The sequence below is a fragment of the Anthonomus grandis genome, chromosome 16, assembly GCF_022605725.1.
Source record: "Anthonomus grandis grandis chromosome 16, icAntGran1.3, whole genome shotgun sequence".
NCBI classification, from domain to species: Eukaryota; Metazoa; Arthropoda; class Insecta; order Coleoptera; family Curculionidae; genus Anthonomus; species Anthonomus grandis.
In genome coordinates, this window is record NC_065561.1 from 10,986,289 (window position 1) to 11,007,525 (window position 21,237).

At 30.1% G+C, this 21,237-nt stretch overlaps 1 protein-coding gene across 8 annotated transcripts in view; it reads right to left on the bottom strand.

Moving 5' to 3' along the window:
• LOC126745591 (tensin-1) overlaps positions 1-21,237 on the bottom strand; it is a 572,168-nt gene that overhangs the window by 42,585 nt on the left and 508,346 nt on the right. For all 8 annotated transcript variants that reach the window (XM_050453497.1, XM_050453499.1, XM_050453498.1 and 5 more), the window contains 2 exons: positions 15,124-15,255; positions 6,340-6,647 (listed from right to left, as the gene is read on the bottom strand). In XM_050453497.1, the coding sequence (XP_050309454.1) occupies positions 6,340-6,647; positions 15,124-15,255 (440 nt within the window). The remainder of the gene's footprint in view (positions 1-6,339; positions 6,648-15,123; positions 15,256-21,237) is intronic.

Here is a 21,237-nt window from a genome sequence, read left to right on the forward strand (position 1 = left end):
ATATTGTTAGTTTTAGCCGTTTTATAGAAGTCTTTATGGCCCTTTTTCAAATTTAAATGAAAAGTCAAAAATAACCCTGAAATTTATGATATAATAATTTAATGTTTTTTGGTCATAGAAACTTTGATGAAGTCTATATACCTGTTTGAGTTACATCCCTAGTAATGCTGAGGTTAACATAAGTTACCACTTCTTCTAATTAAGACACTTTTCTATTTAGTTCGAAACATACCTGTATTCTAATTTAACTGATTCAATAAATATTTCTCTAATTTCTAAACCAATTCCCAATAATATAAATTTTGTTACCTTTGTATTTTAAATATAAGTTTTTTTTTTAAACGTTGTTTACCTTGGCCCAAACGGAACTATTAGAATCGGGGTCGGCTTCATCCTGACCAGAAGTGTTTGAAATTGATGTGTTGAAAAAACTTTGAATTAGTTGAAGCACACCTGAAGTATAAAATTTGGTTATGAGGATCTCGTTCAGCGACAGTCCTTAATTTACTTTTTATGCTACAGAAAAGAGCAGTGTGTTGTATCTACCTGTCATTCATATTTTGTCAGTGGTGGGATTTTGACTTTGATATGTATTTTCATTATGGCAACAGTCTGCGTTACGTATAGGAAACATGTTATCAAAATAGGATCCACTATTTACTCTCTTTTGATTTGTTATTTCTTTTCCGTTTGAGAAGTGATGCCATAATGTCATTGTAAAGTAAATATTGTAAATATTTTTTTTTACGTTAAAATAAAATGCACTAACATGTAATTAGTTAAGCTTTCTCTACATTTTTATTCTAAATCTTTCAAAAAACCCTAATAAATATTTTCCGAAATAAATAAATAAAAACATACATAATAACAATATTAACCCCAATTTACTTTAATTTGTAATTTCTCGATTACCTTAAGTTATTTTTATATAATGTGAAAAACATAAACAAAATTCATTAAAGTTCATTGCTCCCAATTAGTTTATATTTATGTTGGTTCTATGAAATAGCCGATGATATTTTTTTCCTTAAATATCTATTTTCTGCAAAACTTCAATAGCGGCTGTTGGTACATACAGTGTTTATTCCCGTCAAACAATAACAAGGAAGTCGTATCTTAAAGTGTGCACTTTACGGACCTTCTGCTTTGAAAAGAGGTTTCGGGCCAACAGTGTACTTGAATAAACATAGGTGATCCACTTTTTTGTTTATATAGTGGAAGTTTTAAATAAATTAACGTACCCGATGAAAAGAGGTTAACTGGGAAATACACCGGGCCGCATTTTAAAACTAACAAATGATTAGCTAGATAATTAAGATATTAATTAGTTTCAATATTGTATATATATTTTTACGCAATAAAAATAAACTTTCGGGAGTCTCTTAGTAGACCTACGAGCAGTGTTCATTAGTTAAATCATAGGACTTTTCTTTCTAGATAAATCAATTCTTAGATCTGCAGATCGTAAAAGTCAATAAATATCAGTATCATCTTGACAGTAGGGAGACTGGCAAAGGAATCTCGGACTTAAAGAACTTGCGATTCAAGATTTAATTAGAAGAACCTCTAACCACACTTTTTCATCTAAGTTTAACATAAAGTTCTGACAGAATGCACAAAAGAGTGTCAATCATATTCATGTATCAATCGATCGGAATTGATGCTTAGAGCAAATCTTTTCTATGGCCATAATCTCATGGCAAATTGTAAATGTTTGATTATACAATATTTCAAATATATTTGTTACCGGCTTTTGTGTTAAAATATCTTACTTACATATATCTTCTTCTTCTTTTTTAATAGAAACTCCCACCATAATCAAGTTGCCCTAGTATTTCTTAATATTCAATCTGTGCGTTCAAAAGTTAGCGAATTAGAACTATTTTTAGAATCGGTTAACTTTCCTAGTGTGTTAATTCTTGTTGAACACTGGTTGAGGTTTGACGAGCCTATTGATATCCCTGGTTATGTACTAATTTCCAAATTTTCACGCAAGCAATATACACATGGTGGTACTCTTATTATGTTAGAGAAAGCTTTTTTAACTAAGTCTATGTTTATTTCTATTGACAAATTTGATCATCTATTGATTGAAAAGGTGTGCGAGTTTTCTATTGTATTTAACAGTAAGTTAAATTTGTATATTTTAGGATTGTATCGATCTCCATCTGCTAATTTAGATTTGTTTTTAGAAAGGTTGGAGATCCTCTTAAGTGAAATTTCGGTTAATGCGATGTTGATTCTGACTGGCGATCTTAATGTAAATTTTCTAGACGAATCTAATGGATCAAATCGAATGCTTTTTAATCTGTTAACTCATTTAATTTTAAGATGCACGTGGATCAGCCAACCCGGATCTCAGCATTTTTTTCCTCACTGATAGATTACTTCTGTACGAATTTTAACCAACACGAAAATCAGTGTACAACAATCAATGCCGGTTTGTCTGACCATGAGGCAATAGTGGTATTAGTAAAGCTTAATAGTGCAGCTAATGAGAATAAGTTTAGACGCGGTAGACTTTATACTAGAGCTAATTTCCGCAAATTCTCTTTGCTTGGCAATATATCAAGTTGAAATAATGTATTCACTACTGGTAACCCACTGCATAGCTTTCATCAAATAGTATTAAACAATTTTAGCACTGCTTTTCCTGTTGTCAATATTAAAAAACGAAATAGAAAACCTTGGTATACTAAGGGTTTACGAGTATCTGAGAAAAATATGCGCTCCCTTTTTTACATTAGGAAATACGGTATGAACAATGCAATATTTTTCAATTACTATAATAGATACCGCAAGATTTACAGAAACTCAATCAAAATGGATAAGTGGACCTACTTTTAAAGGAGGATAAATAGTTCCTCCACTAAAGCAAAAGAGTCTTGGAAGATTTTAAATGAGCTAAGGGGAAAAAATATTGTCTTGGTTATTCCAAGTACCTTAGATTCCAATGTCCTCAATTCCTTCTACTGTGATATTGCTAGTAACCTTGCAGCCAACATCTCACAAAAAATAGATCCCAGGAGCTATCTCAGCAATGTGGTAGTAGCCGAATCTTTCTTTTTTGCCCCCACAAGTGTGGAAGAGCTTATACAGTTAATGGTTAATATTAAGAATAAGAGTTCATCAAGTTGGGATGGGCTTTCTCTTAGAATATTTTCTGCTTTACCTCTTGTTGCTTTGCAAGTCTTGGCCGAGTCAACTGACTTTTCATTTATATCTGGAGTTTTCCCAGAGTGCTTAAAAAGAGCAATGATTATTACCAGGGTGGTGATTACGACTGTCCTTCTAACTTTAGACCTATAGCGTTATTGCCTGTCTAGCGTATTGAGTCTTCAGCAGTTTGGCTTTCGTGAGTCTGTGAGCACAAATGATGCTATCTTTAGCTTTCTAGCGCACCTGTACAACCGACTGAATGTTGGTGAAGTTACAGCAGCGGTATTCTGTGACTTGTCCAAGGCATTTGACTGCGTGAGTTACAGAGTGCTGCTGATGAAACTGGAGCTCTATGGTTTCAGAGGAACTGCCCTTGAGTGGTTTCGTTCCTACTTATCAAATCGTGCCCAGGCTGTCAAACTTAATGGTGATATCTCTAAGGAACTTAATATAAATGTGGGTGTTCCCCAAGGATCAGTACTTGGTCCTCTACTTTTTCTCATTTATTTGAACGATCTGCCACAACTGCAGGTAACTGGCAAATTTACGAGATCATAGACTTCCCGGTCGGATTTTAAAATTAAAAAAAAAACAGAATTGTTAAGCAAAAACACGTCAAATATATTTGACAAATAGAGTGTTCGATGGTCAGGATTTGCTATTCGTAGCAAATGTCATGAATGCGACAAATTGGACAAGCTTAGTATTTAAATTAAGAAACGTAAGAATTGGTAGTATATAACAAAGGCTATAAAGCAGGAACATCTTGATCTAATTACAAACCAAATGTATATTAAATCAATTTTTAAAGTGTGTTAGAATAATAAAGTATTAGATTCAATAGTGTTTTGAAATTTAAAGATTGTTCTACTGATTATTTTTAGGAGCATAAGAATCGCAGGTACTTTCCAAAATAAGTCATTTTTGCAACATTAAAGCCGAGGATCTATTGTCAATGCAGAACATTAATTTTCTACAAAATCCTACACTCAAAAACAGAGCACTTATTAAAATCATTACTTGGTAACAAGTTTTGAACATGTCTGTAAAGATCCTGTGAATCCTGTGATTTTTTTTTGAAATATGACCGTTTTTTTTTTAATGTTTTTTGAGACTCTACTATTTGCGTACTACTTACGTACTAAATTCTCAAGATAAGCCAATGCAACAAAAAGCTAAGAAACCTTGGATAAATAAAAACTTCCGTTTTATTTTATCACAAATATAATCAAACATTCCTATCAAAATTTTAAAAGTAATTTAGCTAAAGGCAATAGTCTTAAAAAACTGTTTAAATACATAATTCAATTTTTTAATTAAATCGTGTCAATATCATTGCTAAAAAAGGACAACAACATGTGCAAAAATGAAAAGGAAGAGTTGGCAAGCACTTTTGACGCATTCACAAAAATTCCCGAACAAGAGATCTTACCTGTTCCATACTATCCTCGCATGTTAAAATCATTACAACAATAAACATATATTAAACAAAAAATTAAAAATTTAATAAACGATTCGCCTGCAAGGTTGGACAACATAACAGCAACTATTTAAAAAAAAACTATGCCTCTTGCAAAAATAATGAATTACTTGCTTATTAAAAACTCTGTATCAGAGCAGGAGAAAGTCGGAACGCCAATTTTAGCACGCAACTAAATTAAAAAAAAAAAAAAAAAAAAAAAAAATTAGATCAATAAGTAAATCAATACAATTATATCGATTATTTAAATATTATGGAATAAATTGTTCGAAATTAAATGTAGACAATCGTTGTTAAATCACGTAGCATAAACAAAAATCCAATAAGGATTTGAAAGAGGTCGCTCTACAGTTACAAACCTGCTTTATTGCCTTAATCAATGGATAGCCTTAGACCAAAAAACAAATAATGGATGTCATCTGCTTCGACTTTGCTAACACAATTTATATGACACGACTGTTGCATAAGCTTCAACAACTTGGCGTAAGAGGAGGTTTGTTAAATTAAATTGAAGACTTCTTGAAAAAAAACAGACAGTTTAGTGTGACAGTGAGAAGTGTACAATGCTAAAATTGTATTAAGTATCCAGAATCAGATCTCCGTCCTCGGCCCTCTCTTTTTCTTGGCTAACATGTGTGATTTACTTCGGAACTATTGGGTGTCAAGATTTACAGACGACATAAAAATATACGCAGTTCCTTAACTCCTGACCAACATCAACTGCAAACTGATCTGGACATTATTTGGAATTAGTGCAGTGAACGGTTAGTTCCTTTTAACGCGGGCACATGTGCAGTGTTATATCAGGGAAAAACAAACCACAGGTACCCTACTGAATAATTTACATTAAACTTAAAAGTCGAATCTTATTGTGATCTTGGAATAATAGTAACTAAGGATCTCTCTTAGTACCAGCACATGAATTGAGAAACATGCGAAATCTAAAATGTATTTACTACAAAAAACTTTTGTAAAAATCATATTTTACTTTCAAATGCTAAATGACTAAATTCGTGGTGATTTAATTTTTGATCTGTGATCTAAACAAATTATTTGACGAAAAATCAGGATATATATGGATATATTTGCTACCCGTAGATGTTATGACTGGCTATTCTATCACTCGTTTGGACAAATTGGACATGTTTAGTATTTAAATTTAAAAACTGATAATTCAAGATTAGAAAAATTATTGTAATGTCTACTTTAGTTCATAGAGCTATAGAAAATTCTTGGCTTTTATCAAATAAAATAATAATAATTCATACCTTCAGAAAATACAAAGATTTAGAATTAGATAAGAGAATGTTTGTCTATTTGCTAGCACTGTAAAAGTCATAAACAAGACTTGTCATATCTTGCGCACTATAAAAAACTAACACAACAAATAATAGTACATATCAAAGACTTTAAAGCGGGAGCATCTTAATTTAACTACAAACCAGATGTATAATAAATCAATGTTCAAAGATAGTGTCAAAGAAAAATAAACTGTTACACCTAATAGTGTTTTGAAGCTTAAAGATTGTTCTACTGATTATTTTCAGTAGCCCAGTAATTACAGACATTTGCAAAGATAAATTATTTTTGGATCAACATTCAAAGGTTAAGGCTGAAATAAGGTTATTTTTACATAGCTGCTTCACGTACCCTGAATCTTTTTAATAGTTTTTTAAATACATAACTGTATCAAAACTTACCCTATGATACTCCGTTTTCCTGTAAGGATCGTGCCTTTCCTCCTCATCAATATACCTCACGTTATCTAAAGCGAAATCCTGATGTTGTAGCCGCGATCCGTTATCGTTATTTCGCGCGCTTACGTTAACGTTACCGGAGCCGGTCACACTAGTAGACGGTTTGAAATCTGGTATACTTTGCACTGTTAACATCATATCGGAGAGCAGCTCGTCAAGCTCGCGATGTTGATCTTCGGGTGTGAGGGGGGAGGGCTGGGCAGTCGGAGGAGGACTCCCGGAGGCGTTGGTGTTGGCGTTTTGTTGATGGCCTGAAACGAAAAATATATTTTCATGATTCACTTTAGTCACCAAACGTTGCAATGAATATCTGCACGTATATTAAATCACTAATTAATAAAATCTGTAAGAAAGGAGATGAATGTATTTTATTATTGGGCTAGTAAGGGAGACATTTTGTCTAGAGGCTGCCCAATAATCGAGTTTCAAACTTTTAGAAACTTGTCTGCACTAAATTTTGGTTTTTAGGTTAGTATTTAGGCAAAAACTATTGTATTAGGTCTACTTGTAATAAAAATGATAAGAGTAGTTAACGGTGTACCGTACCTTTAAAATTGTTGAATAACAGAAAAAAATCTAGTTTAAAGAAATATTTTTCTATTTATTAATTTTTTAACTTCGACAAAAATAACTTTTTGCGGAATAGAAATTTTTACAATAAGTTATTAAAAATGTTATCCATATTTCTATAAACAATAGTAAAGTTTTCGGACTCCTCCCTCGAAAAACTTAACCGGGAATTGACCGGCATTCTGTTGCAATTCACCTATTAATTACCAGCAAGTTTGATTTTATAAACAATGGATTTTAAGATGAAAAAACAAGTCTAAGGGTGTTAAGTGAACTAAGTACTAAGTGAACTAAGGTGATCTTGGCGGCCACTAAATTGGTTCCCTCTAAAACTGAATTACAATCTGCATTAATTTGAATTTCTAGCTTATGGGTGATAGCAAGATTAATATTCTTTTCAAGCATACTAAATTGATAGATCACTCATGTCATGTGTAATAGTTTTTATGTAAACACTAACCTGAAACCCAAATTCTCAATGAAGTGTCTTACCAATTTTTAATATTTTTAACTACAAGAGAAATGGATGGAAAGCTTTGTAAAATAACATTCGATGTAAAATTGCCAGTGTAAAATTGATACCCGATATAAAAATGAGCTTTTCCTATGATTGGCTGCTTCCACGCAACGTCCGTGTACCTTTTTGGTTTGGAAAGCATAATGATTTACAAATAACTCACTAAATTATAAATCTGTTGAAAATAAATATTTTCAACAGATTGAATAAAATTACCTTAGTTGATTTTGCAACCAAATAATGAGATTCAGCATATTAGTTATAACCAAAATATTTGAACAAAAAAAACTACTAGTATCTCTTGAAAAGTGGATAATGAGTAGTAAAGCATTTTCTCTCAAATTTTTCTAAAGACTTAAATGTAAATGAAAAAATGTCACATGTCAAGTCTAAATTTCTTAAAATAATAGTAGTCGTCAACATCTTTAAAAAGATTTACTAGAAAAACAATTTGTAACTAGATCTCAACGAGTCTTACCAAATACGAAAATACGTCAGGTTCTAATATTGTTAAAAGACTAATAAAAAAATATTGTATCTATTTACAAACTGACAAAGGACACAACATTATTATAGACAAAGCAGAAAATTTTAAACGGGTCGATGATCTTAATAAAAATGAGCCATGTAAAAAGATTTCTAAGAACCCTTTATCAAACATATTCTCACAGGCTAAGACATTATTAAATAATTGCAAAGACCTTATTTCCTCTTCAGATAAATTCAAGCTACAACTTTCGTACCTCCAAATTCCAAAATTATATTGTTAACCACAAATCACAAACCTGGTCACGAAATAGTCTCATTAGTCTCTCACTGTTTCCACTATAGGATCTTTAACTGACAAATTGCTTTGCCCAAAATATTTCAATATCTTTGTTAAATCAATTTGGGACAATAAAACCTTATGAATGTTTTTCAGTCAAAAACTTTCGTAAAGACATAAAGTTTATTTTAAAAGTCAATATTATAATTTTAAGTAAAAATTTTTGTTTTCTTTGCTTTTTTCGGTGTATCTTTATTGTTCCAGTGGTCAAGTATTTCTACCTATACTAGAAACTTTGAAATATCTAATTAAACTTTTGTAAAGTAATGGTTTTAATATTATTTAAGAAATAACTAAGTAAACGAAACTTTGCATATCGCAAAATAATTTTTATTACAACTCATGTTATGAATATCCTATTATGAAGGACAGTCATGGGTAATTGCCTCTTTTCTAAATGCAAAAAATACATTCCAATACTTTCCACGACTTGACTTCAAATATGTGGATGATGTGTTTGCCGTGTTCATGTAATTTTCTAGAACAACTTTTTAACAGTTTGCATCCATTAAATTTGCTTTTGAACAAGAACCAAATAACTAAGTTTCAGTCTTAGATACTCTTGTCATCAAAAACAATAATCAGTTAGAATTTGATATTTATAAAAAAGAATCAAATACTTTGAGATACAAAACTAGTGACTCCGTTGTAATGATAATTTTGCTAGTAGAAATAGTGGTAAAACTGTTTGGTAATTTAATTCTTTTCTGTAAAAAAAAAAGGATTACATTTTAATGCATTTGTAACAAATGTAATTATTCTTAAGAACTTTTAAAAAAATTATTCAATCAACCTAGTTAATTAAAAAACTTACATTAATATTTTGCATACGGACTTTTTTTACGAATTAAGTTTTTTAAGTATTTAATAATTGTAAATAAATAATTCCATGACTTTCATTGATTTTCATTTTTATTGATTATTAGATTTGAATATATATACAGTTTTTCATATGTTTAAAAAGGATAAAATGATAATTTTCGAATATTTTTAAGCAAATTTTAAACGTTACTTTTTTTAAAAACACTTTTATTGTTGATTTTTATTTATTTTCAGATTTAGATATTTTATTTTTTTGTAAATAATTTAAATTAATTAAATTAACACTATAAAATAAAACCAAAATTTAAATAAAAAATTCTTTTATTTCTGAATAATTCAATTTTACGTAGACGTTTTATTAAATACGGGTGATAAGATCCATTTAAGTTATGCAAATTATCTAGTCTATTCTAGCTTTCTATTAAGTAAAAATAAAGTAATTATCTAATACGAAAAATATTAAGAATTATTTATTACTTTGCAAATCCAAGTTACACACTTACTAATATTTTTAACACATGTTAAAATAGCCAATTATTAAAATCCGTAAGAAAGGAGATAAATGGTCAATTCATAAGTGTGGTTTTTTAAATTGTAAAGCATAATGACTTAAAAATAACTCACTGATATATACATCTGAATCGAAAATAAAGCATGATCTTTATACGGGATATTAGACATGATAGACCTAGGGTTGCAGTAGAGGGACACAAGGTGCCCTATTCACAAGAAACCCATATGGGATATTCTTTAAAGTAACTTAGTTGTATCCAAGAACTTTTAAGGAAAAAACTCTTAGTATCTTTTGAAAAGTGGTTAACCAGTGGTAAAACTATTTCTCTTAAAATCTCTTTAAGTAAGTCAAATAAGTTTAAAATGTAAATGAAAAAATGTCACATATCAAATAAAGAAAATACATTTTTTCGTAAGTGTAGTTTTTTGAATTGTAAAGCATAATGCCAATACATAAAAAAGGTTATCAAGAAACTATGGAAAATTACAAACCCATCAGTCTTTTACCAAGTTTTTCGAAATTATTTGAATTAGCTATGTGTAAAAGATTACTCGATTTTTTTAAGAAGTGTCGATTAATTAATTTATTTTTATTTAACACCAACATGGACACACAGAAAATAAATCAACTCAAACAGCGGTCTCTTAGTTTACCAATGCAATTTTGGGACATCTGGAGAAAAAAAAATTTACGCTAGGTATCTACCATGATTTATCAAAGGCCTATGATTGTTTTGATAGGGATTTTGTATTATTATATAGGGTTAGAGGCTATTTACAAAGATTGTTTCAGTTTTACTTACCTTAAAAAAACAAAAGTCAGGGATAATGGAATGTGGGAAAAGAGTGTTGCAGGGCCAATACTATTTGTAATTTATATCAATAACCTTTATTATGCAGTAAGTCAGGAATCAGAAAATATTTCATGTTATGCTGATAACACAAACTTATTAGTTAAGGGGAGGAATATAACTGAAATAATAAAAATGAAACCAATACTCTTCAAAATTAGTTAAAAATGTCTGTTTGCTACGGAATTTAAATTGTTGGCAAGTATATAGGCAAAAAAAAATTTTTAATCGTTGTTAAAGTATAGTATTATTTTCTGTGGCAGCAGCATCGATACTCAAAAATTCTTTTTAGCACAAAAGAGAATTTTGAATAAACAAAATAGATTTCTAGGGGTGTTTTTAAAAATGAAAAAATCTTCACAATTTACGCTCTATATATCTATGAAATGCTGGGTTTATAGATATGACCCAAGAACCTTTAATGTTAATTACCCTGAACATCGACTGAAAATCACTGAGGAAGGACCATATTACATGTGAATCAAAGTCTTTAATAGGCTATTAAATAGCATTTTTTAACAGAATTTCCTTTGTACAAATATGTTTATAAATAAATATATATGTTTATAATACTATTATTAATATTATTAATTTTGATTTGAAAATATCTCACTGAACTATACATCTCATTGGAGAATAAAGCATGACCTTTGTAAGGAATATTATTTAAATTAACTTAGTTGCTTTTGCAACTAAATACTGGGAGTCTAGAAATTAGATATATAACTGTTCAGCAGAGCCTTTTTTTATTTCAAATAATAAATTATTAACAAGTCAGTATAATTCTTACCAGTAAATGAAATTATGCTTCTGCTTTCTCTGATGTTAATGACGTAATGACTATAATCAATATTTCTACTTATTTAAATACGAAACGATGCAGTTCCTCAAATACAAAAATAATATCAAGTTAATCATTATTTTTCATGTATTTTTTATCTAAAATTAAAAAGGATAAAAAAATTTTTTTGAAGCATTATAGAGCAAATTTCAGTCCTAACTTTTTCTAAATAATTTTTGTTTTAATTGTTTACTTTCTATTTATATATAGCTCTAATATTTCTTTTTGCAAATAGTTATTTTTATTTTGTAAATATATAAAATTAATGTAGTTAGCTGTAAAGGCAAAACTAAATAAAGACAAAAAATTCTGTATTACTAAAAGAAATAATTTTATTGGGACGTTTTATTAAATACGGGGAATCAGATCCATTTAAGTTATGCAAATTATCTACTTTAATATATTCTAGCTTTCTATTAAATAAAAAATAAGTCATTATCCAAGACAAAAAACATTAGGGATTATTTATCATATGCGTGTTGCAAGTCCAATTACACATATACTAATATTTTAAGCTCATATTGCAAGAAGAAAATAAATAACCAGTAGTAAAATAATTTTTCTTAATATCTCTAAGTTCTAGATGTAAATGAAATAATGTCATATGTCAAATCTAAATGTTACAAAATAATAACTATTCAGGAAAGCGCTTAATATCAAATATGATGCAGGGTGTTACAAAGTTTAATGCACAAATTTTAAGAACGTATTGATAAGACCTTTTTTTTCCTATAAACATGCATTATATCCTAAAATGCATCTCCTTAGAACTATAGCCCATGAAAACTCCTTAAAGAAAGTCGATTATTTGGAACTGTGACTACAGGTGTGCGTCAAATCTCCTGAAAATTTGCAAGTTCCTATTTTCTAAACTGCTCTTAAGATTTTCCATCCCATAAATAGTGTAAACTCAATTTTACGAAAAGATTTAGCGGAGCTTTCGTAAGCAGTCACATTAATATGCCCATGTAATATTTTTCTAATTTAATAGTTTAATCGGGTTTAATAATGTTCCTCTTTCATTAATTAGCGATTTACTCAAAAATTACTAATTGTATCAAAAAAAAAGGCAGAAAACAAAAATTTAAGATTTTTTCATGCCAAACTAGATGGTGTTGCTAGGTTTTAAAATTTCTTATCGAAAACATAAGATAAGAGCCATAAAAAGGATAAGCCTCCCAGTATCCTAAAACTGGACACCATTTTAGGGACTGAAAATAAAAATAAAGCATGCAAAAAATGCACAGTTATGCTTCAAGTTATATAAAAATATACCAAATACTCGATTTTCTTTTAGCAATTTGCGCGGGCTGTAGCTCTGAAGGGGAGCATATTAGGATACATGTTTAAAAAGGTTTTATTTTGACTTCAGTATTACGCTCTTAAAATATATTCACCGAATTTTTTAACACCCTGTATTATTGGTAAATTAGGAACATTTTTTGCTATCAAAACTGCGAAGCAGAAGATCTTAGATCTGTTTAAGATGAATTACACATTTTTTGGCAAGGAAAAGGCATACATTCCAAGGGTTTTGTAATAAATTTTAGAATTCTCAAGAATTCTTAAAGAGACAATTTAATTATGCTTAATAATTTAAAAGTTTTTATTAATATTTTACATACGAACTTTGATCATTTTTCAAGTATCGGGTATTTATAAATAGATAATTAATAATATACCCGTCATCAATATTTCTATTTATTTAAATTCCTACCATGCAGGTTCTCAAAAATAAAAATAATCTGTATAAATATCAGCTTTATCATTATTTTTTATGTGTTTTTGATCTGAAAATAAAAAATTATTAAGAAAATATTTTTTAAGTATTCTGAAGCAAATTTTAATCGTAACTTGTTTTAAAAGAGTTTTGTTTTTATTGTTTAATTTTTATTTATCTGTAAATCGATCTAAATATTTCTTTTTGCAAATAGTGATTTTTATTTTATAAATGATTCAAATTAATTAATTCAATTAGCTTTAGAGGTGAAATTAAATAGACACAAAAAAATTGTATTACATAATGATTCAATTTTATTTATAATATTATTTAATATAGGTAATCAGATCCATTTAAGTTATGCAAATTATTGTTTGTTTTATTAATATAATCACTACAAACGTTTGTTTTCTATAGAGTCTTAGAAAATATAAGGCAATTATGAAATTATTAGAATTTACACTATTTCGTAATATTATGAGTTTTATAGAAATTATTTAGAAATTAAATTTCTTCATTTTATTTCTCAGTATATCAGACTTTTTTTGCGTCCAAAATTAGTTAGTACAAACACAAAATCTAGGATTTAGAGCAGTTACACAATTTATAATAGTTTCTATCAGACTGGCAATTATAGCAAATTAAGAACCTTTAAAATTGATTCACATTTAAATTATAAATTTATTAACTTATAAACTCTAATATAACTTCTTTTTCATATGCTTTGCTCGAAACAATAAAAAATCAATATTTTCTGGAGACAATATAATGAAAACTCAAAGTGGTGATGAAAGGATTTCATATATCTATGACTCACATGTGTAGACATGAAGGCAGAAATTACTTATTGTGCACCCTGAGGAAACCTAATATTATTCAGTGTACCAAAGGTACCGAGGTGTTTTTTATAGCAAATGGTAATATATAAATTTTCCCTAGTGAGTATGTCAGTGAACTAGATAAAATACTTGGATTTACTAACTTGGAAAAACAGGAGATTTGGAGAAAAAACCAAATCAAAAGGAGAGAGAAGTTGAGGATGCTGATGAAGAGGAAGATAATAATAAGAAAGACAATAAAAATGATAGAGTTATGAAAAAGTGAGAGAAGCAGTACAGCCTGAAAAGAGAAAAACTGAAATAGCATCACAAAGTTTATAAAAGTAAAGCAAGAAAAAAAACAGTATAACAACAGCCAAAAAGTAACAGGGACGTGTGTTTAAAGGCGGCGTTACCATGAAAGGTGTATAGGGGGGTAACGAGGCACAAGCCAAAGTAGGGCAATTTGTCACTGTGTAATATGAGGGCAGGTTAGAAAAGAATAATAAAAAGTCCAACTCGATAACAAAGGTTGAGGATTTAGGTTTAGATTAGAAGGTGGAGAGATAATGAAAGCTTGGGTTTCTGGGGTGGTAAGCAGGAAAATTGGAGGAGTAAGAAATACTGAGAAAATTATTTTTACCTAAGTCATTTGTTGTTTAAAAAAAAAATCTCTAACTTTAAAATAGTTTAAATTTTTAGGTTCTTGAACAGCAAGTAAATAGTCATATTGCTGAGTTCTTTATACATTAAACATGTTTTTAAAATGTCGGAAAGTGTAAATAATTTAAGATGCAAATATTTTCCAAACCTAGTAACCTAAAACAAAACTCCCAAGCTTTAAGTAATGCAGCCTGCAGAGCATAAATATAGCGAGTGCCTACTAAAACTGGAATTAAATAATAATATTTGTTTTGGTAGGTATATCCTTATGTAGGACTATATTTCTCGAGTCATCGATATATAATCATCACAAACATATTTTGTTACAAAATTCAAATGTGGTGTCCAAATGAGTATAGTCTTATTTATTACTATTATTATACAATTTTATAACAGCTAAATATCCATATAAGTAATACAAAATACCGTAAAGTTTAATAATATTATTTGCCTAATTATATATTATTTTATTTCTATAAACCGCCAGCTGGCATGCATAACTTAAATGGATACGATAAGCAGTAAAGTACTTATTCAGTTTATTTTTCTGGCAAATAAAAATGATAAAAACGCATAACAAAATTACCTGCAGATGATATGCCACTGTCCATAGACACAGTTAGCGGGCTAGAAACAGCACCAGGTGACGACTCTGGCTTCTTTGCTATAGTAGCATAAATACTACCATCCAATGGTCCAAATGTATGATTTACGTCATCTGCAAAAAAATACACATTCAGAAAAAAAAAACATTCAATATAAAAATTATATATGTATATATACAATATATAAAATATTACCAGTGATTCGACATTCTGTAGACATAGCCTTAAGTACTGACGGCTTATATAAATTAAACAATGTGTTTAATGATACACCCAGCGCATAATATGACATAAATAATCGTGGTAAACGATTATTTAAGCGACATTATCTAACATTATGTGGAAAACAGCATTACAAAGATCGTGTAGTTATTGTTAATGTCTTGATAGTGATAATAATTATGCCATTTAAGAATACGGATTTGTTCTGTCTTTTACTGTTACTTAAACGATGTGTTATTTAAAAATGATTTGTGACTACTTATACATAAAAAAATGCATTAAATACTGCACCCTTGGATGGATTTTCATGTCAAGTTAACCGCAAACTAAGCTTATTAAGTATCTAGTTCTATAAACGTCGAGTACGCTTCAATAAATTGATCTACATAAATGACTTAAATGCGTCTCTCGTTACTGATTATGATATTAATTTGTTTATACATATTATTTCCTATAGGAGCGTCATGCAGGGATCGCTTTAATATATTTTTGTTTTACTTTTGTCTCTTAGGATTACTAAATTATTTATTTCCAACACGCCATCTTATTATAAATTATTCATCAATATTCTAATTACATGACAAGCATTAACTATGCATCAGCTTGTCTATAAACGCACTTTTTTTCGCCATTACTCACACCTACGTGAGTTTGCTCGTTTACCATGGACTACCCGTAATAAAGTAAAAATGCCTAACTATTATGGGCTTCACTGGAAGAATGATTTATTTTGCCTTGCAACTGAATTAAATTGCCATTTATTTAATGGCGATGAATCAAATTTTGATTGAGAGCCAGTGGAACGAGTTGGATAATAAATCTAAGCATTTTTATCGTGTCATAAAAGTAATTAAGGCTCTTTGGGCATACCTGAAGTTTTAAAATAGCATTTGTTTAGCATCTTCTTAATATGTTAAAGATTATACTATCTTAAAATTATTAGGTAAAGCTGTTATAAGCTCATTGATATACGAGTACATAAATGCAATTTGAACCTGAGTGTGTGTTTGAAAAACTGTGCTTGTAAAACTTATTCTGCTAAATATATTGGTAGAAGTTATAGGAATTTTAAAATTAGAATAAAAGAGCATTTAAGAGGTCTTAGAAAACCTAGCAATAATTTATTATAATTTGCTAAACATTTTATATATTGCAATTATAATTACGAGCCTAATAACTTTAGAATTTTTCATTTTGCTAAAAAAGGTCTCTGCCTAAGTAATTTAGAACTTCTGGAAATTCACACATCTTTTAAGGAAAATAATATGCTTACCCTAAATTCACAGTTAAATTAGGTTATTGATTTAATATAAATTTGGAATTCTGCATTGTCTTATTAGTAAATTTTTGTTATAAAATTATAACGATTTTCACCAAATAAAATAAAACTCAAAGAACTATAATTCATAGCTATAAATGTATAGTTTTAGTTATAGAATCACAGCTAGTATTTTGAGTTATTTGTGAGTTCAGTTAGTTTTGAGTTTGCTTCGGAACTTTTGTATGTAAGTACTAAAAACTTTAGAATAATTAAACTTAGTAACCAATAATTTATTAAAATCTTTACAATGTTACCATTTTAAGTTCACATTTTATTATAGCCTTCGGCGGTCTGATAATGAAGTGTAACTGGTAGACTCAGACACTAGTAACCATTAAAGAAAGAATTTGATAGGAAATTAACTTTGTAAAATACTTTATAATGGTCATCTTCACAGATTATTCACTTTAATTATAAAACAACCCGTAGCACTTAAATTTATTGTCTATTTTTGTCCATTTTATAGCTGTTAATTATCTACTCAAGCCAGTGTAACTTCACTGAAAGCATTTGTAAAATAACTTTACGCTTGATACTTAAACCAAACGTCAAGCCAGCATATTCTTATTTATTATTCCATTATATTTGTGCATTCTTATAAATGCTACTTCATTGTATTATTTTATGACACTTAGCACCAAAGAAACATCAATCAATCAAACTAAAAACAAAAACAGTTACATGAAGCCCATTAAATTCTGATTTGTTCACACCCAGCATTGATGAAATTAGACATGGGGTTTCACGCACATTAAACAGAATTATAGAACGTGGACTTTTTTATTCGCGTATCAGCCTATTAAATCCGGCATAGAATTTCAGTTTAAGGTGTCAAAGATCGGAACCAAAAATGGTCATCAATTAGCCGGTTAAATATGGAAACTGCCAGGAGCAAAACACGACTCACGGTTATTGAAAAACAAACCTAAAAGGCTAAGTATGCCTTTTTTGTATGTCCTGTGAGGTGAGACGCTTTCTTTTCATGTAATTAGGTTTCACTTAATCATTATTGAAAGTGGTTAGTCAATTATTAAAATAAATAGAAAACAAAAATGACTCTCATGTATATCACAATACACTTTTATCAATTAGAAATCACACAAAAGTAAACACATATTCTCGGTGTACTACAGGTTTAAAAAATGCACTTTATAATAAGGTCTGCTTGTTAAATACAATAAAAAAATATATAGTGGCTGCATTTATCCATTTCCTTTTATTAATTTCTCAGCTCGATACGCCCCTGTAAAACACTGAAATTAAAAGAATTAATATATAGGTGGATCCAGTATGAAACAAGATCAAGTCTGGTTTTTATGCACCAAGGACGCGTAATTCCGATGACTTCTTATAAAAGGAAGTTGTTAGCTAACAGACCCACCGCTGAGCGAGTGGACATTACTTAAATGCTTAAACAGATGAACTGGTCAAAAAAGCGGATGGCCTTTGTTTAAACCGAAATAAGTGAATTTTTCAATATAGGGATTTGTGATTTGCAGAAACAATTAGTAATAATTAAGTTGATGAGTCACTAACGTCAAGGAAATTCTTACGGTGATTTAAGAATATTTATCTGCTTATTTTCAGGCTTTTAATACATTCACCATATGTTTTTATTGCATCCACTATTTAAATTTATAGTTTCTCTAATTATACAGGGTAATTTATTAAGGGTGAGGATGTAGTATGTCTCTAGAATAAATGATCCAAAAGCTTCGTAGAAAAAATTAGTTAATAATTAAAGAAATTGATAATTAGTATTATGAGTCACATGTTTATCCTTAAAATTATTCATCGAAATAACAATTTGGATTTATGAAGGGCACGAATACAAAAAATGCACTTTACAAATACACAAGTAATGTTCCAATGCTGTAGGGATATAAGTTGTGATATTGTTGCCTGTTTTATAGACTATCAGAAGGCGTTCTACAAAGAAACGATAGACGTCTTAATAAATACGGGGATGGATGATAAAATCTAAAGATCATCCGAAACCTTTACTATTAAACTAATATTAGAGGTCATTAAAAATAATGACACTGGAATTTTGCTAAACGGAGAACGAATGAAAACTTACAAAAACTAATGAACAAAATAAAGACATCAGCTGTAACTATGGCTTAAAAATTAAAATACGTAAGACGTAATTAGTCGAAAAACTAAGTTACGACAATGCGATAAAAACACACCAATAGACAGAGTCAGACATTTCACCAATCTGAAATCCATGATTACTGATAATTGGAACCACTCACCAGAGACCAGGTGTAGAATAGAGAAAGCATGGAACGCCTTCAACGAAAAAGGCCTGTATATTTCTTGTTTCAATTGCTCGTATAAATTTTTGTTTTTTATCATGAACAAAAAACACCAAAAAATTTTATTACTTTCTTTAACTACAGCATTTGTTGAAAATTGTCAGTTTTGTTTAAGTCTCTAAAAGTATAATTCGTTTCCAATTATCGAAATTTGCCTGGCCATCAAATTTCGGGTTTTAATTCTTAACTGGTATGATGGGTCAATGTTGACCCCATCCAAAACAAAAATTTTTATTAAAGAAAAACTATTGCAAGTGGCAACATTGCCTTCCATGTATTCCTCGGCCGTACTGAGTAAAATATTTCTGCGTGGCAGTTGCGTTTAAGTTTTCGTTTAGCTGGGGTCTGTAAATTAAATGGGTCAAAATTGACCCCGCAATACGTTAAACGTAATTTTTTGAGTTTTCTAATTTTTTAATGTAATGGCTTCTTTAAAGGATAAAAAGGCACCACTAACAGAACACGAGTTAGAACAGCTTGCTAACACTTTTTTTGATAATGACAGCGACATTTCTGATGCCGAGACTCTCGTTAGTTAACATATTTCTGCAAGCGATAGTGATTCTGAACCAAGTGTTGGTAATTTGCCAGATGAAATAAATTTGGATATTAAACCAGATATTTTGGAAGATAGAAGTGATGATGAGGGTGAAATTGGCGTAAGAAGCTACTATTATGGGAAAAATAGAAAAAAATGATCAACACAAGCTCCTGCCATAAGCCGTGCTCGCAATATTGTTTCGCATCTACCAGGACTTTCTGGACCAGCACGAGTTAACAAACCAAATTTAGCCACAGAAGCTTTTAAGCTGTTAGTTGATGATACAATAATCGAGCAAATTATCGAGACCAATAAAAAAAATAACGAGCTTGCAAGCTAGTTATGGGCACAATGCCTTAACCTGCCAATTTTTAAATCATGTTGACGAAACCGAAATGTTGGCATTTTTTGGTCTCCTCTTCTTGGCAGGCGTATTCAAGTCGTACCACGGAGATTTTAATTCCCTTTTCGCAACTGATGGCACGAGTCGTGAAATATTTCGTTCCGTAATGACTGCAAAAAAATTTAATTTTATCCTCACAGCTTTGAGATTTGATGATCCAGACACCAGAAGTCAGCGCACTGAAGCCGGAGACAAGCTAGCCCATATTTCTAATATAGTTTATCGCTTCGTGAATAATTGTCATACAAACTATTCATGTGAGAAATATGTAACTGTGGATGAAATATTGATTGGTTTTCGCAGTAATTGTAGATTTCGAATGTTTATCAAAAGTAAGCCGGAAAAATACGGAATCAAAATGATGTGTCTCTGTGATGCTCAGACGCATTATTTAGTAAACGCCTTTGTTTATACCGGAAAAGACATTCAAATGCAAAATCCTAAGAAGCTAGCCATCCATCCTCAATATTCTTTCTTTAGTTGATCCGATAAAAAATTCTAACCGAAATGTTACTGGGGATAACTGGTTTTCTTCTTTAGAGCTTGTCGAAGAGCTACAACGCTGTAAACTTACCTATGTTGGTACTATCTGAAAAAAACAAAAGGGACCAACCAAAGAAATGTTTGCCAAATAAGCAGCGACCGGTTTATTCTTCGATTTTTGGATTTACCAGAGACGTGACTTTGCTATCTTATGTTTCAGTAAAAAATCGAGCAGTTTGTCTTATATCAAGTTTTCATCATAATGATAGAATTTTGGACAGAGAAAATAAACTTCCAGACATGATTGATGAGATTTTTACAATATTACCAAAGTGGAAGTAGATGTATTAGATCAGACGTGTGCAAATTATAAAGTTGGTAGACGCACTAGAAGATAGCCACAAGCAATTTGGTTTCGAATGATGGATATTAGCGCTGTAAATGGAAGTATTTTATATAACACTGCTCATCCAGAGGCTGAAATGACACACCAAAAGTTTCTAGTTACCTTAGGAAGAGATCTAATACATAACCAATTAATTCGCCGATCTCAAATGGAAAATATTCCCAGGGAATTAAAAGCGCTTATTCATCGAATTGGTCAGATTCCAGAGATAGGTCCAGGCAGAAATAAACATGGGGAAAGACCACCTAAGCGTGCAAAGAGTTCTATTTATCCACGCAATAATAATAAACAATCACTTATATGTGATAACTGTCATAAATGCGTTTGTAAAAATCATTGCGTAAAAAGAATTCGTTGCAATAATTGCCAATAATAGAAGGTTCAAACATGTTTGCTGT